The following is a 17,478-nucleotide window of genomic DNA, read 5'->3' on the forward strand; positions in this document are numbered from 1 at the left end:
TAAACAGTACACAAAGTCATGCTTATAGTACACTCTCTGGATAAAAAAATGAGTGGAGTCTGGGTGACGTGTTTTGGTCAAGTGACAATTTCGCAATAATGTTCACTAGCAAGTCATGGATCAAAAAATGACTGTTTGGTTGTGACCATCACAAAATTCATAACCTCCATGTGTTCATAACATGCATCATTCAGACAGATTCCCTGTGGTTCTACTTCCTCTACCAGATAGTACAGTTCTCTCTGTGAAAAATGAATCAAACCCTAACAGAAAGAAACATTAACCTTTATTCATCTATATTATATATTGTGTCTCACTGTTTATTGGTTTGAGTATACCACAGTACAGTGAGCTAAATAAATTCCTGACTTAAAGCCTGTTCTTGGACGCAGTTATGCAGCTTATCACATCAAGATTACTCCTAAACTTGATCTAAGCATATGAGTCAATATTTGAAGGGAAAAAAAGGGTTCTTACAGTTGTGCTCAAAAGTTTGCATACCCTGGCAGAAATTGTGAAATTTTGGCACTGATTTTGAAAATATGATTGATCATGCAAAATAACTGTCTTTAAGGATAGTGATCATATGAAGCCATTTATTATCACATAGTTGTTTGGCTCCTTTTTAAATCATAATGATAACAGAAATCACCCAAATGGCCCTGATCAAAAGTTTACATACCCTTGAATGTTTGGCCTTGTTACAGACACACAAGGTGACACACACAGGTTTAAATGGCAATTAAAGTTTAATTTCCCACACCTGTGGCTTTTTAAATTGCAATTAGTGTCTGTGTATAAATAGTCAATGAGTTTGTTAGCTCTCATGTGGATGCACTGAGCAGGCTAGATACTGAGCCATGGGGAGCAGAAAAGAACTGTCAAAAGACCTGCATAACAAGGTAATGGAACTTTATAAAGATGGAAAAGGATATAAAAAGATATCCAAAGCCTTGAAAATTCCAGTCAGTATTGTTCAATCACTTATTAAGATGTGGAAAATTCAGGGATCTCTTGATACCAAGCCAAGGTCAGGTAGACCAAGAAAGATTTCAGCCACAACTGCCAGAAGAATTGTTCGGGATACAAAGAAAAACAGGTAACCTCAGGAGAAATACAGGCTGCTCTGGAAAAAGACGGTGTGGTTGTTTCAAGGAGCACAATACGACGATACTTGAACAAAAATGAGCTGCATGGTCGAGTTGCAAGAAAGAAGCCTTTACTGCACCAATGCCACAAAAAAGCCCGGTTACAATATGCCCGACAACACCTTGACACACCTCACAGCTTCTGGGACACTGTAATTTGGAGTGACGAGACCAAAATAGAGCTTTATGGTCACAACCATAAGCGCTATGTTTGGAGAGGGGTCAACAAGGCCTATAGTGAAAAGAATACCATCCCCACTGTGAAGCATGGTGTGGCACACTGATGTTTTGGGGGTGTGTGAGCTCTAAAGGCACGGGGAATCTTGTGAAAATTGATGGCAAGATGATTGCAGCATGTTATCAGAAAATACTGGCAGACAATTTGCATTCTGCTGCACGAAAGATGCGCGTGGGACGCTCTTGGACTTTCCAGCATGAAAATGACCCTAAGTACAAGGCCAAGTTGACCCTCCAGTGGTTACAGCAGAAAAAGGTGAAGGTTCTGGAGTGGCCATCACAGTCTCCTGACCTTAATATCATCGAGCCACTCTGGGGAGATCTCAAATGTGCAGTTCATGCAAGACGACCAAAGACTTTGCATGACCTGGAGGCATTTTGCCAAGACGAATGGGCAGCTATACCACCTGCAAGAATTTGGGGCCTCATAGACAACTATTACAAAAGACTGCACGCTGTCACTGATGCTAAAGGGGGCAATACACAGTATTAAGAACTAAGGGTATGCAGACTTTTGAACAGGGGTCATTTCATTTTTTTCTTTGTTGCCATGTTTTGTTTTATGATTGTGCCATTCTGTTATAACCTACAGTTGAATATGAATCCCATAAGAAATAAAAGAAATGTGTTTTGCCTGCTCACTCATGTTTTCTTTAAAAATGGTACATATATTACCAATTCTCCAAGGGTATGCAAATTTTTGAGCACAACTGTACATACAATGTGTGCATGCACTGTGTGAATTATGAGTATTAACAGCTGATCACCCGCTAACACTTTCAAACACACCAAGTGGCAACAGGAAGACTCCCCACCACCTCCACAGTGAGTTATGACTAAGATTTCTGGTGAAGAGGTTGCGTCCTAATGTTTATGCTGGAGAAAAACAGTTTTATGGGCATGTGAGGTTTATGGGTCTATGATCAATAACATAAAACATCTGTGATTCACTACATAACTGCTGTCTCTAAATTTCTGTCACCAAAGCTCCATCCAATTCCAAGCAAGGACTATTGAGTATCTGTACATCCATCAGGCTCTAGAGGATGTGGACACTCACCACAAATAAAGCAGGTTGTTTTCAGCACCTCTTCTTTCTTTTGCTTTTCACTTCTCAGGTCAGCAAAGGTGTCAATGATGACTCCAAAAATTAGGTTGAGGACAATGATAATGACCATGAAGAAGAAGAGAAGGTCGTAGATCACACGGGCTGCAAACAGCGGCTCCTGTGGAGGAAAGAGTAAAAGAGTAGATGATAAGATCAGAGTTGACTTGTCTTTCAGTCTCGCAAACATTAATGATCCTTTGAGATTCCTTTGTAACATTCCACAGCTTGGTCCAGACACACTTATATTTGAACAACCTTTGAACAAATTTATAATTGTGTAAGGATTACATTATTTAACTTCTGATTCACCAAAACATTGTCCCAGAGTATGGGCGTTCGCATGTTGTTGTGTCTGTATGTGCTGTTATAATTGTTTTCCTACGTAAACGTGCTAGACGGACGTTTGTGACCATTGCACCACAACTTGCTGTGTTTTCGGCATCTCGTGCAGGAGTTCCACTTAAAAGAATTTAAACTTTTAAAAACTTGTCTCGAGACACCTACGTTTTTTTATTTGCTGCACTGTCTAGCTTTTAATAGTGCAAGAACATATTCAGTCTGAAAGGTCCCTAAGGGTACGTTTACACGACAACAATGTACTAAAAACGGAAAAGTTTTTCCCTTTGCGTATTTGAAAGGTTTCGCGTACAGACGACAACGTTGTCAAAACGATCCCCATTCAACTAAAAAGGCTGTATTATGCATGCCAGGCCAGTAGTTGGCGATGTCACTTTGTAAAGAAACACTACGTGCCTGCGCACATAAGCATTCTTCCACAGAGCGGTGAAGATGAAGACAAACAATGAAGATGGCGAAATGGATGGACGATGAGGTTTCTTTATTACTACAATTACTTTGCTGAAGAAGCGTCAATTAACTTAAAATCTTGAGCAGCACAAACACAGTCCTGTAGTCCGCCATTATAATTTTGAATGTCTCGCGCGCATGCCTATACACTGAACTCTCAAGATTATTAAATAAACTCTGCTCATTTTTACCATCACTTCGTCTCCTGCCTTCTTCTGTATTCCCCCTGCTGATTCTTGGTTGGGTAGGAGAGTAAGTTAACATAACAAGCTGTTGATGTTGACTGGTTTTGGATATCAGACAGAACTCTGATATATGGATATCTGCTGACGGAGAGAGGAGGTCTTGTGTACACTGGATCTAACATGCATTTTCACTGCCTCGTGTTTTCATATTCTAAGCATATCATTGAATACTGTACATGGCATCACATCTCTGTCTATAGGCTATATACACAAGCGGTGGGTGAATGAATTGCAGGGTAAAGGTACATCAAATAAAATTAAGTAAATAAATAAATACATTTTTTCCCATCTGAATCCATACATTAATTTCAAGATTTTCAAATTGCAGGTTCTGCTTACTGTACAGTGTTCACACTCCATACAAAACACTCCAAATGAATACATTTTTGATTATTGTTATTTGCACAGACACCAGTATTCATATTGGTAATTATACATCTCAAATTGATGCCTATCAATCCATCATTCTTTATAGCACACGTAATACGCGTGCGCAGGACGTTATCATTTTCACAAATGTTTGTATGTTTACACGGAGACGATAACGGCATCGTTTTCAAAAACTTGCACTTTGAAACCCGTTTTCAGGCCCCAAAACGCCGTTGTCGTGTAAATGAACAGCCAAAACGCATAAAAAGTTTTCCGTTTTTAGTTGAAAACGTTGTCGTGTAAACGGCCCCTAAGAGAGTCTGTGATTGGTTAGTTGAGTAGTTCGGCTATTCAGTAGCGCTGGGAATTCCCACAGACCTCCTAATTCGATATTACAACGATATTTCCTAGCCGATATGATATGTATTGCGATATTGCAATTCTGGAAGAAGAAGAACTAATTTTGTTATTTTAGAATATAAAACATAACATATTACCATAGGCTATTACTATAATTATAATGATAATTTTGCAACAAACAAATGGAGGCTAAAGAGTAAACTTGTTCAAGAACCATTTCTGGGGCTGTACTGAATTATGACACACATCACCTGTCATTGCATGTTATTTGCATATGCATCCAGAGATTGTCTGAGATCCTATGCAGCGTTCTCATAGACGACCCTATTCTTACAAACTGCTCCCAGATGACCGACAGAGAAAAAAGTCTCACAATTTGCGCGTTTTCCATGAGACATGATTACGCTGTGCGGGTTGGCGCCAAAGCACAAATTAACTTATGAACAAAAAAGCAAATCAGACATGCACATCGCCGCCATATCTTTCGTCTGTTCATCAAAATACAATAAGGTGTGTTTCCTCAAGCACACATCTTTGTATTTCTGCATTTCTTGTCAACATTGGTGGGTAAATGTGCGAAAATACCCGCCACTGCGCATGAATATCCTGGCTGTTAGATTATAAATATTGCGGGGGTGCCGACATGTAGTTTACAGCATCCAACAGTTTGATAAACCATTTTACAGCTAAACTTTTTATTAAAGCAGTGTCTGACAGAATCTGCAGAATGAGTTCTGACAAATACTCTCCAAAACACCTCTCATATAAACTTTTGGATTATGCATAATAACAGGAACATTGATCAAAGCAGAGGATTTTGTCCGACAGTGAACAAACGACGCATTGATGGCTGGAGCAGCGGTTCATTAAAGGACTAGAGAAAACCTGTTATGTTAAACTCTGTGCAAATATACAGTAGCTTCCTATATTTAACTATTAATCATTGTAGCATTAAGATAAACGTATTTTTTATTAAATAAAAAAAAAATAGATTTTTCATCAGGGAGACGATTTTAAAATCGTATGGCTCAAGAATCGCGATTTGTAACAGAATCGATTTTATTTCCCAGTCCTACTATTCAGCATGTACCAACGAGTGATCATATTGGTATTTGCAACACTGCAGGCTCTGATATTGGAGTTCTTGTGTTTTGGTGTTGTTTAGGGCAGTGGTTTTCAACAGCTCAAAAATCGGTAGCAGGTCTGTTCTAATAAAACATTGCTAAATGTACTGTAATAAAATACAACAAATTATATAATCGTGCAGAAGTAGAATAACAAATAAATTACTTCAGCAACTTTAAAATGGAGAAAATCTTCCCATATCTTTTGTTGTTGACGTCAAAGGCTGTGTGTCAAACTCTACAGTACTTTGATGCAAATTAATCTTGGTAGAAGCTAGCCAAATTAGACTTGAACATGAACAGGTTGCATGACATGCCCTCATCCTCAAAAAACATAAATAAAACTATTATAAAAGAAACATGAATACATTTTAAGCTTTTAAGGACATTTTTGTTTACATTTGTACGATAAACAATTTTAGAACTGCGTTGGGTCAACACCTGATGTTCAAATAAAATCTGGGTCCTAAAGCAATACCAGTTGAGAAGCACTGGTTTAAAGTAACGTTTTGGTACCTCTTTAGAGGGTTTCCGTAGAACATCTCCAACACCACCCCCGCTCCGCAGGCCATGGCTCAACACGGTAACAATGCACATGAGCAGCGAGTCGCATGTCCTTTCCTTATCCTCGATCACAATAGCTGCCGGTTGCACCCCCACAGCTGTAGGAAACACAGCACATCAATAAGCAGCAAGCAAATAATCACAAACATAAACTCTACCTGATCTAACAAAGGGCTCTTTATCATTTCAGCAAATTCAACGGAAAGGCAACAGTTGATGGTCGCATACATGCAAATCTTAGACCAAAAATAGCAACTGCGGTTAAAACATTCCTTTAATAAGTCCAGTATTTATCAGACCATAATCTTTTAGACCTTAACACACATTTCATGTGATCCCTCAAGCACAATAATCTGCAAACAAGTACAGATTAAACAACTAGATTTTTACATTTTTGGTGCTTGCTCATGCAAAACTTGCCAGGTTGCAATCCTAGAGTGTTGTAGGTGGTTGTCACGGCATTGCCATGCGGTTGTTAAGGTGTTCTGAGTGGATTTTAGAGTGTTCATCTGCATTTGCAAGGGTGTTCTGGGTGGCTGCTAGGCTGTTGATAGATGGTTTCCAGTTAATTCTGGATGGTTGCCATGGGGCTGCCATGTGGTTACTAAGGTGTGCTGGGAGGGTACCATGGCATTGCTACAGTATGTGTTTGCTAAGGTAATCTGAGTGGATTTAAGAGTGTTGAGATACAGTGTTTCCTGCACTGCTTTTCAGCAGTGGAGCTCCGCTTCTACCGAAACTCCAGCACTACGGCAAAAGAATGATACACAAGTTGTGAGCTTGCAGTCTGAATTGAATGTGATGAGATAAAAAGAGCGGGTGTCGCGAAATAAAGCAAAAACAACACATCTTTCTATTGCATTGTGTAGGGTTAAACGATCTATCGAAATAAAATCTAAATTAAGATATGAACTTGTGTGAATATTTACACCTCAAGAAGCTGTGATTTAATCAAACAGCACAACACACTGCTTGTGCGCAGATCTGTTTTAAGCACATGTGAGGCGGTTCTGTGCTCGCTCCATGAATTTCATCTTGTGCACAAAATAACAGATGTTGTGTTCGATTTGGTATGGTAACATGCTGTGAGCATGTTATTTTTACAACACTCTAAATTCACTATAATTGGCCACTACGAGTTTCTATACAAATCAAAAACAACCCAGGTTTTTGTGGAAAGAAGCAGAGATGTGAGCATTTCACCATATTTGCTATTAATAGGCGCTCATTCAAAGGCTATTGTTAACGCGACTTCAAAGAGAAAGTCCCTGCAGTTTTTAACCAGATCCCATTGCAATGCTGAGTACAAGTTAAGAAATTATTAGAGTAATATTACTTGTATAAATAATAATAATAATAATAATAATATGTTAAAATGTGGTTTCTAGGGTATTCTGAGTGGTTGCCATGGCGTTGCTACTGTACGTGGTTGTTCTAAGTGAATTTTAGAGTGTTGATAAGCCTTTGCTGGGGAGATCTGGATGTTTGTAATGGCTTGCTATATGATTGCTATGGTGTTCTGAGTGGATTTTAGAGTGTCGATATGCTGTTGCTAGCATTCTAGGTGGTTGTTAGGCTGTTGATAGGTGGTTTCTAAGGTTTTCTGGGTGGTTGCCATCGTGTTACTACAGTGTACGGTTGCTAAGGTTTTCAAAGTGGATTTTAGAGTTTTGATATGCTGTTGACAGGGTGTTCCAAGTAGTTGCTTACTGGCTCAACTCATAAGAGCCCACCCCCAAGTCAATATTCTGGTCCAGTCTAAAAGCTTAGAAAAGTAATAGCGCACCTCTCCTTAACAAGCTGCACACAAGCGGTGTGGTACAAGCTATCCACAAAAGTTTAAAACTTAGGGTTAGGGGTTTGTTCAAACCCTTACCCCAAGTATTAACAATCACAATATTGATGCTTTACCCACTCTTAGTTGGCTCAGACTAGGACTCCCAGTGCTAACTGATGTGCTAAACATGGTAAGACACATTCATAGCATCAGACAGGCCATGTGGTGCAGGCTCAGTCAGTTCATACTGTCAGTTCAAATTAGTCCTGCATTACATCTTAAATTGCACATTCAGAAAGACCCTCTTAAAGATCTGTTTGCAAATCCGAATTACACTGGTCTGACCTCTGACTTTGGACCAGCATGAGCCTGCTGAAAATTTAGTGCCTGACTATCATTAATCTCCAACCACAAACATCACCCCCTAAAACCTTCCAGGGGTTCTTGAGGACAAGAAGTCTCCCATTTCCCTGTCTCATGACCAACCATACTGTTAAGATTTAACCATCAATTTGTGTGTGTCTTTGTATTTGAGTCATGGGTGATGGGGTCGTACCATCCATCATGGTCTCAGTGGAACAGTTTTCTTCTTTCCTACACATTGCGCCCACCAGAAACTCTCCCATCTTATTGGCAGATTGCTCTGAATGGAAGAGAAACTACAGATTAGAAGCTATAAATTGTTCATCTTAAAGGAGCATTGTGAGTGTGTGTCCTTAATTGACCTATGCAGTTCATAGGTGAATGTCACCAAAACATGTCCAGGACACATTTTACCACAAAATCAGAGGATAGAAAACAAGAAATTATATTTTGAATAAAGAAAATGAAACCCATTATAGATTCTCGCTACTGTCCTCAAATTCATGTTTTTCAAAAACATGGTGGTACTTTAAAGTGGTATTTTAAGTTTCAATTGCTCCGCTGTATGACAAGAGTACAATCTAAACAGTATTTATTATTCTAAAATAGGCTTAATTTTCTTTAATAAAAATACATTTCTTCTAGTTTCGACCTAGGCATGCTCTTGACAGGTTTCGTGATATAACCAGCTGTTTAGATGTTTGTAACATGTTTCCAATCTGACATGTGGCAAGAAACAACACATTTCCCGTTCACTACATGGACTGCCACATGTTTTTAAAGCCAAAGACTCATTTCTAGACACAAAAGCTCAGAACACATGTAAAAGTAATTCAATCTGCGATTCTCACCAAGAGTTTTATTGGATATCCTGTCCACGGTCAGGATGAAATCATCCTTGAAGATGATATAACCAACAATGGAGAAGAGGTAGACCAGGATGAGAGCCAGTACGGCAGTCAGAACGATCGAGCGACCGTTTCTGGTTACGCTCTTGATGACGTTTAGTAGAGTCTCCTCACGATAGATCAGGTCAAAGAGCTACGGAGAGTTAGAGGGTAGAGTGTGAGAGTAAGATGAGTGCATGTGTGTTTAGAGTGTATATAGTATACATGTTGGTGAAAGTGTGAGAAGTCAAAAGGTCAGAGATAGAGAAGTTCATGTGTGAAAAGTGAATGGTATGACTGGGAGAGTAAATGAGAATGCTTGTGTATGCACTTGTGATACAATTTATGGTCAAAATTTTCCCTAGAAGTGAGATGAAGTGAGTGACAAAAACTAAGTCTGAAAACCTTCAGAGGCATTCTGGAATGTCCTTCAAATTGAAAAGCAAGTCATGAACAAAGCCAATCCTTTTTTTTTTTTAATCTACGAAAGCAAAAAAAGTAAGAAAACAAAAATCCTATAAAGGTTACAAGGTTTGTGTTAGTATGTACTGATAATTTGCTTTAATAAGAATCTTTCTATGGTATGTCCTCATTTACATAGATATCACTTAGTACACCATGTACGTGTGTGTGTGTGTGGCTATACACCTGACGGCCAAATATTTGAAAATATCCTAACTAATCTAGTGACAAATTTAAAAAAACAATTTGTAAAGACATTTTCAACAACCCCTCACAAACAATGATAAGAGATGACCTCACAAACAATGAAACAAACAAATGTGAGTGTGTACTCACAAGCAGGCTGTAGAAGAAAACATGGACGAAGACTCCAAGGCTGCATATAATGAGGTACAGGAGATGATATAGGAACTCCACATCCATGATCATGGCCTTATAGCCTCGAGTGAAGGTACCGCGATTTCCAACAAAACTCATTAGAAATATCACTTTATTGCACACCTGAAAAAAAACAAAAAACATAGCACGTCATAGCATGACATGACATCATGACACTATGGCTACTTCCGCACTAATACTTTTTGGATCCATTTCTTAACCTCATTGTTTTCCAAAGTATGCGGTACTATAGAGCGTTTTCTCAGTTTTCGGTGGAGGAAAATGCCATACCAGTATGGACGAGAAGCTTAAATGTGGGCAAAGTCAAAGAATTTTCAACAGAAAATATTAGCGAAAATTCTGTTTAGAATTTGGAATAAAATCAACTTAGTACAAGTAAAATTTTAAACAGACTTTTAAAGGACTTTTAGTGCTAATTGTCAATTCTTGCAAGTGTAAAAAAAAACAACTTTACTAGCTACTGACTGGTTTTTATACTTGATAACTTCGAAAAGTTGCAGGTATTAAATAAATATGTCACCCACAAAAAACAAAAGGAAAATTCTGTCATCATTTACCCACCGACATGTCGCTCTTCCATGGAATACAAAAGCTGACATTTTAAATATGCACTCAAAATTGGTGCTCACTAAGACTTGTCACACAAGTTTTGTCTCGAAATGACTAAAAATGACATTTTTAGCGAATGACTACTTAAATTTTAAGTTTTAGTTGATTTGAAAGTGGTAGTTGTTTGCATGTAAGCTAAGTGCACATACTACAAGTGTTTTCAACCGAATAAGTATCAATGTGGATGTGGCCCAAGTGTGAAGATTGTTAGATATCATCGAAAATTCTGATAAGAATTTGGAATAAAATCAACTTAGTACAAGTAAACTTTAACAATGAAAACTATTGATGGTAATTGTCAATTCTTGCAAAAATGTGTTAACCAAATTTTAAACTATTCCTTAAGTTTTAGTTGATTTGAAAGTGGTAGTTTGTTTACATGTAAACTAAGTGTATTCACTAAAAGGAGAAATTGGAATTACTGTGTGAGCCAAGGACATTTTAACATAAGACTGTGAAGTCCGAGTGGAATTCCTTGGAGACGCACGCCACACCTCAGTGCAAAACACACTGAGCTGCCCTCCAACTACACCACCTGCCTGAGGATTTTTGGCAGAAGGGGTAAAACACAACACACATGCTCGCTTACAAACATCCACACTCACATTGAAGGCCCCGAGCAGGAACAGGGTGGGCTCCAGGCCCACCGAAAAGATGAGGCGCAGTATAGTAGAGGCGATGAGCGCCCGAATTCCGTGAGGCTGTGGCAGCACTATAACGATGGCCAAAGACACCAACATGGCTGTCCACAGCAGTGCAGATAGGTGTGGCTCCAGGGTGCCTGAGGGAAAGAAGTAAACACATTTTGGCATGTGTGTAAGCGATCAATCAAAATCAGGGTTAAAAATACAACCAAACTGACATGCTGGCATGCCATCTGTCACGTTACACTGTCATTGATGCTGCTAGACATGTTTGCTAGCCATATCTCAGGATCTCAATTTAGATGGTGATCAGCAATCCACAGCAATGGTATGTTGGAAAATTATTCTCTAACTAGCCCCATTTTAGGTTAAATTTACATGTATTCATTTAGCAGATGCTTTCATTCATGTATATTAAAAATGCATGTATATGGCAGACGATTTTATTTATTACATTTTTATTATAATACAATGTCCCCAAAAAGTATGTATAAGAATGTATGAATGTTTTTGGATTAAATAACAAAATATAAAACCATCAAACCATTAAATGGCAAAAGTGGAATTTATTTTAAAGAACCATAGCACAAACACACTTTTCAAGAAAAAATGACAATTTAGTGAATGGACAATTCACAAAATGAAGTTTGTTAGGTTTGAAATGAATAAATATACAGTATTAGTATATTATTCAAATTTAGGACAAAAAGTATTTAGACACTTTCAGCTTGTTAAACTTAGTGGAACATGTCCATAGTTAATGAGCATGTTTATTGTACATGTACAAATTTACATCTTAAATGGTTTTCCTTTATCAGAGTAAGGTCATAAGCGCTGCCAATTACCCTAATTTTGCGTTGCATGTAAACACCTTTACCAGCATTCTAACTAGGGCTGCACAATTAATCTAAACAAATAATCGTGAAAAGTGTAAATTACAATTTCACAATATCAAGGGAAACATTCAACAATTATGATTTTTTGTCATAATCAACCCTATTTCTAATTGCTTATTCAATGTGCACAAGTGTTGTGCGCATGTCTGTTTCTTTTTGACGTCAAAAGCAGAGATACCCCAATAATTTTAAGTGTCATGTAAACACGTATTTCTTGTGTTGTCGCATTGCACGAATAAGCTGATTTTTTGGTAGTTATCAGCGTATTGGGGTGCATATAAATGTGCTCAATGAAATATGCTTAATTACTTGTGGGGCTGTACACTGTTTGTAACTTTTGCTCAGTACAAGCATTCTCTGGGAAATGAACCAAGCTAGCACCATGCTCTACCAATTTAGCTACTGGAACCTAAACAGGTCCTTTCGAATTTATCCTTACAAATGAGGGATTTTATGAGATATTTATTTTTTGTCGTACAGAATCTTGTGAGACCTTGTTATGATTAACCTTACGCAAAATAACACAATCTCAGATGTCAAGATTATGTTTATTTGAATTACCCATTGCTGGGTTGTGTAGCTCTAAGAGCATTTTAAATGGGATTTCCTGCAGTACTTGCAGTTTCACCTGCTGAACATGTCTGAACACATTCTAACCCTCAGGGGAGAGATGCTTTGAAAAAAAAAAAAAATATATATATATATATATATATATATATATATATATAATGTTACATAACCCTGAAAGTGTGACACATTTGAATATGTTATGGTTCGGTAAAGCTTTGTCATAAGCAGTGCTGGCAGCTTTTTAATCTTCAATTAAGTCCTTATCTAGGTGAATGGCTTCGAAACTCACAGCAAACTCCCTTATTTTGGGAATATATTAGTGTGATTGCTAAGAGGGTGTGTGTGTGTGTTTGTGTGTACGTGGAGAAAAAAAATTCAGTCAGTTGGATTTGCGGGATCTTCACAGAGCGCTCACTCTCTCACTCTCTCTCCTGCCTGCGAGCAGACCACATGACAGGTGCTTGTTACATAACCCGCCGAGCTAAAAATACCATGGCTGAAAGATACATGAGCATTGGGTACTGAGCGAGGACGGACTCAGAGGTGAGCAGAGCTGCGGTTTGGACCAACAGGGCTGGCGAGTGGCCAGGAAATTTGCAGAACTGAGCCCAGAGTATGTGTCTCAACAGACTGGACATAAAAAAATTGTTTCATTAATTTATTTCTAAACCTTAAATACAAACATACACCCACACCTTTAAAAAGAGGTCAGGTGAGAGCTAAGCTATGCATGACTTGAAAAAACAATAATGCTCACTGACCCATACCTTAAATAAATATCTGTCACTTTGGTACAAAGACAGACAAACAGACAGGCACACACACACACGATTTGTAATGCGAGGGTTCCTTCAAACACTTTTTAACCAGTGAATATCCAGGATTATTCCATTATATTAACAGTTGTTTATGATTACTGGATAAGCTGATTCAGTGAAAAGAACTGATGATTCGCTCATAAATCAGACTTCACTATGGCGTGCGGGCAAGTTTTATTCTACACAAGAACAATATTTAGCTGATAAAAATATTTTAAAGCATAACTACAAAAGGTATATATAAAATGTATCACATGTATCAATTTTGTTATGTATTCTAGACATTTCCAAGATTTTTCCAGGCATTTTTTTTAAATTCCCTGATATTAACCCTGTGAATATGATATTACATATTTGTACATTATATATTTGTATTATATATGTGATATAAAAATAACTTTTAACTTAGTATTTTTGTCTCGTTTTCCAGTAAAAATCTCTAAACATACTTAAAACAAGGTGTTTTTACTTAAGGAGCAAAATACAATAAGATGGAAAACAAGTTTATTTATTTTGTTTGATTTTTCTGAAAACAAGACTTAATATCTTATGTTATTGTCAATTTCAAGTAAATGTATCTTGTTTTACTGGAAAACAATGCAAAACGTACTGAGTATTAAAAGTATTTATTTATTTATTTTTTTTTCAGTGCACACTAGCCATATTCACATATTTTTGCCTTTCATGGTAAAGCCATAGATCTTCCTGCAGCTTTACCAGTCATGCAAGGCGTTTCTGTGCATTGAGAGTTTACACTCACTGACCTACTTCTCAAGCTCTTATCGTGTCTGATGGATACATTCTGTGGGAGGGAGGAAGGGACTAGAGTGTGCTGGAGGGCCTGTGGTGGCTACGCCCCTGCGCTGTTGTTAGACACATTCTGGAATTCTGGTGGGCCTCCTGTTTGACCTTTACACATACTGTACAGAGACCTACTGATCTCTACAGAAGGGCATTTAAAGTCGGCTTTAAAGTTGGTGAGTATTTTTAAAAGTTCTTATAAGGTGACTGGTTCCACTGTTATGATTGCTGTAAAAGGGATAGTTAACCCAAAAATGAAAATTCTGTCATTGTTTACTCACCCTGTTCCTCATGTCATTACAAACCTGCATGACTTTCTTTCTTATGCAGAACACAAAAGGAGAATTTTTATTGAATAGTCCTATCTTAGTCCTAAGTTCTTTTGTGGAAAAGCTTCTCTCTTGCACTCATGAACGCACAATGGACAACATTTATTGAAAAATTACTCTTTTACCAAAATCTGTTGTATGCCTTCAGAAGACTTGGAATATGATGCATGGACTACTTTTATAATATGTATGAGTGCTTATTTAAGCTTTAAAGTGAGTCACTATCAACTGCCATTGTACTAAATAGACAGACAGGTATATTTTCTTTAAATGTTTTATTTTTTGTGTTCTGCATAAGAAAGTAAATCATGTAGGTTTGGAACAACATGAGGATGTATAAATAATGAGAATATTCATTTTCGTGTGAACTATTGTTTAAAGCTCATGAGTGCTAAGTTATGTTTTAATATTGCACTTGATACAGACTCAATATTAGTGATAAAACTAGATTTTTAAATTTTATGAATAAAAGTGATGCTTTCACATGCAAAAAAAAAAAAAAAAAAATTCCAACACAATGTTAGGCTGTTTGCTAGAGTATTGCTATGTGGTTGCCCCCAATATTCAGATTATTAGTCGATCAATATTTGTTTTTCAGTGACAGATACTTAGACTTCTACATTTGGTTCTATGCACTTATATATACAGTTGTGCTCAGAAGTTTGCATACCCCGGCAGAAACTATGAAATTTGGGCATTGACTGAAACAACCACACCGTCTTTTTCCAGAGCAGCCTGTATTTCTCCTGAGGTTACCTGTGGGTTTTTCTTTGTATCCTGAACAATTCTTCTGGCAGTTGTGGCTAAAATCTTTCTTGGTCTACCTGACCTTGGCTTGGTATCAAGAGATCCCCGAATTTTCCACTTCTTAATAAGTGATTGAACAGTACTGACTGGCATTTTCAAGGCTTTGGATATCTTTTTGTATCCTTTTCCATCTTTGTAAAGTTCCATTACCTTGTTACGCAGGTCTTTTGACAGTTCTTTTCTGCTCCCCATGGCTCAGTATCTAGCCTGCTCAGTGCATCCACATGAGAGCTAACAAACTCATTGACTATTTACACACAGACACTAATTGCAATTTAAAAAGCCACAGGTGTGGGAAATTAACCTTTAATTGCCATTTAAACCTGTGTATGTCACCTTGTGTGTCTGTAACAAGGCCAAACATTCAAGGGTATGTAAACTTTTGATCAGGGCCATTTGGGTGATTTCTGTTATCATTATGATTTAAAAAGGAGCCAAACAACTATGTGATAATAAATGGCTTCATATGATCACTATCCTTAAATAAAAGACACTTTTTTTTGCATGATCAGTCATATTTTCAAAATCAATGCCAAAATTTCACAATTTCTGCCAGGGTATGCAAACTTTTGAGCACAACTGTAAATAGAACTGGATTGCTGAAGCAACATTAAGCTGCCAGCAGGAGGTAAAGCCACAACAAGTGTTCGAGCGGCCATTTTAGTATGCCAATCAATCTCAGCGCCCACTGTGCGTGTGATAGAGGGAGAGAGAGCATGCACTCTTATTCAAGTGACTGCGAGAACAAGGCACTTTTTGATAAAAACATAAAACAAGTAACTCTGAACAAACACTTCGATGATCACAATAAATAAGTCTGAAAATGTCAGTTTGTATCTTACATGTTTCAGTTAACATCTGTTCACTGATGAAGTTTGCTAGAGGTGGATACTGTTTGATATATAGTAGATATACATAACTCGCTCTGGCTTCCAAGAAACAGAAATATTCCTGACTTATATAAATAAATAATTACATGTGTGGGACGTTTGCGTTGTGGGGATGTACATGCCGATTTCAGATATAAAATAGGTGATTGAAGGATTAATGTTTACTCGCTGAAATGAGACGATTTCATATTAAGTCAATAGGGACACTGGAATGTTTGGGCATAGCAATATAGCGGCGCAGTGGCTTCAATACGACATGACGTCATGAGCAATCCAGTTATGTATATAATATCAGCGGTTCTATGTTCCATGTTAAGATCACATGACCAGCTGAATAATATAAATGTTTATCTTGGTAAACTCTCTATTACAGGACAACTAATAACAGCTGATAAATGAATAATAGCTGACTGTATAAAGTGCATATTTACAATGAAATCATTGTAAACATTTTTGTTCGGATGCAGGTAGTCTGCTTATCATGTTTTACAACCATGCTTATTGCAAGGATAATATTTTAATATGGTCTATATAACTTTTTATGTTTATATTTCAAATTGTGACCTACATTGAATCTAGATCAGAGTTGTAGTTCAGTTCCAGTGTGATTCTTGGCTCCCACAGCACCTTTTGATTTAGAGAATTTAAGAGTGTGGAATTATAGGCCCAAACACTCATGTGCGCTCTGAGAGAGATATTTAAAACAAAAGACCCCGCGGAGCCTGACCCCAGCCTGAATAATACAGTTTATGCCATTCACAATGTGCCACTCATGCAAGTCACAATGACTGGACAATCAATGCTCAACAAAACATAAAGAAAATAAAAGACAGTAAGACAGACAGAAAGAAAGACCCAATAAATATTCGTAGGTGTTATATTTACCTTCCCAACCAGTATTTCTTACATTAATATTAGAATGCAGGATGATATTGATCACAAAATATAATGTTAGTTGTGTTTAAGTTATGATGTAAGAATTTGACATGAAGTAAAAGTGCTTTGTCTTTATCTGGGTCTCTGTTTTCAGGGTCAAATCTCAACTACAATGGTCTCACATTTCAGCTGTATGTTGACACACACACACACACACACACACACACACACACACACACACACACACACACACACACACACACACACACACACACACACAATCTGATCAGCAGGAGCAGGGAAAAGACAGACACAGAGTCATAACTGAAGCTTATGAGATTAAGGAATGAGGGTGTGTGTGTGTGTGTGTGTGTGTGTGTGTGTGCAA

The 17,478-nt window shown here is 37.6% G+C and overlaps 1 protein-coding gene across 1 annotated transcript in view; it reads right to left on the reverse strand.

The window, feature by feature from the left end:
- Positions 1 to 17,478, reverse strand: part of LOC127428308 (inositol 1,4,5-trisphosphate receptor type 1-like) — a 373,744-nt gene that overhangs the window by 35,142 nt on the left and 321,124 nt on the right. Inside the window, exons 55-60 of the mRNA XM_051676597.1 lie at positions 11,065 to 11,240; positions 9,788 to 9,952; positions 8,954 to 9,143; positions 8,296 to 8,382; positions 5,915 to 6,060; positions 2,446 to 2,611 (exon numbers count right to left, since the gene is read on the reverse strand). Coding sequence (XP_051532557.1) covers positions 2,446 to 2,611; positions 5,915 to 6,060; positions 8,296 to 8,382; positions 8,954 to 9,143; positions 9,788 to 9,952; positions 11,065 to 11,240 — 930 coding nt within the window. The remainder of the gene's footprint in view (positions 1 to 2,445; positions 2,612 to 5,914; positions 6,061 to 8,295; positions 8,383 to 8,953; positions 9,144 to 9,787; positions 9,953 to 11,064; positions 11,241 to 17,478) is intronic.

Source organism: Myxocyprinus asiaticus, chromosome 37, assembly GCF_019703515.2.
Source record: "Myxocyprinus asiaticus isolate MX2 ecotype Aquarium Trade chromosome 37, UBuf_Myxa_2, whole genome shotgun sequence".
In the NCBI taxonomy this organism is placed as follows: domain Eukaryota; kingdom Metazoa; phylum Chordata; class Actinopteri; order Cypriniformes; family Catostomidae; genus Myxocyprinus; species Myxocyprinus asiaticus.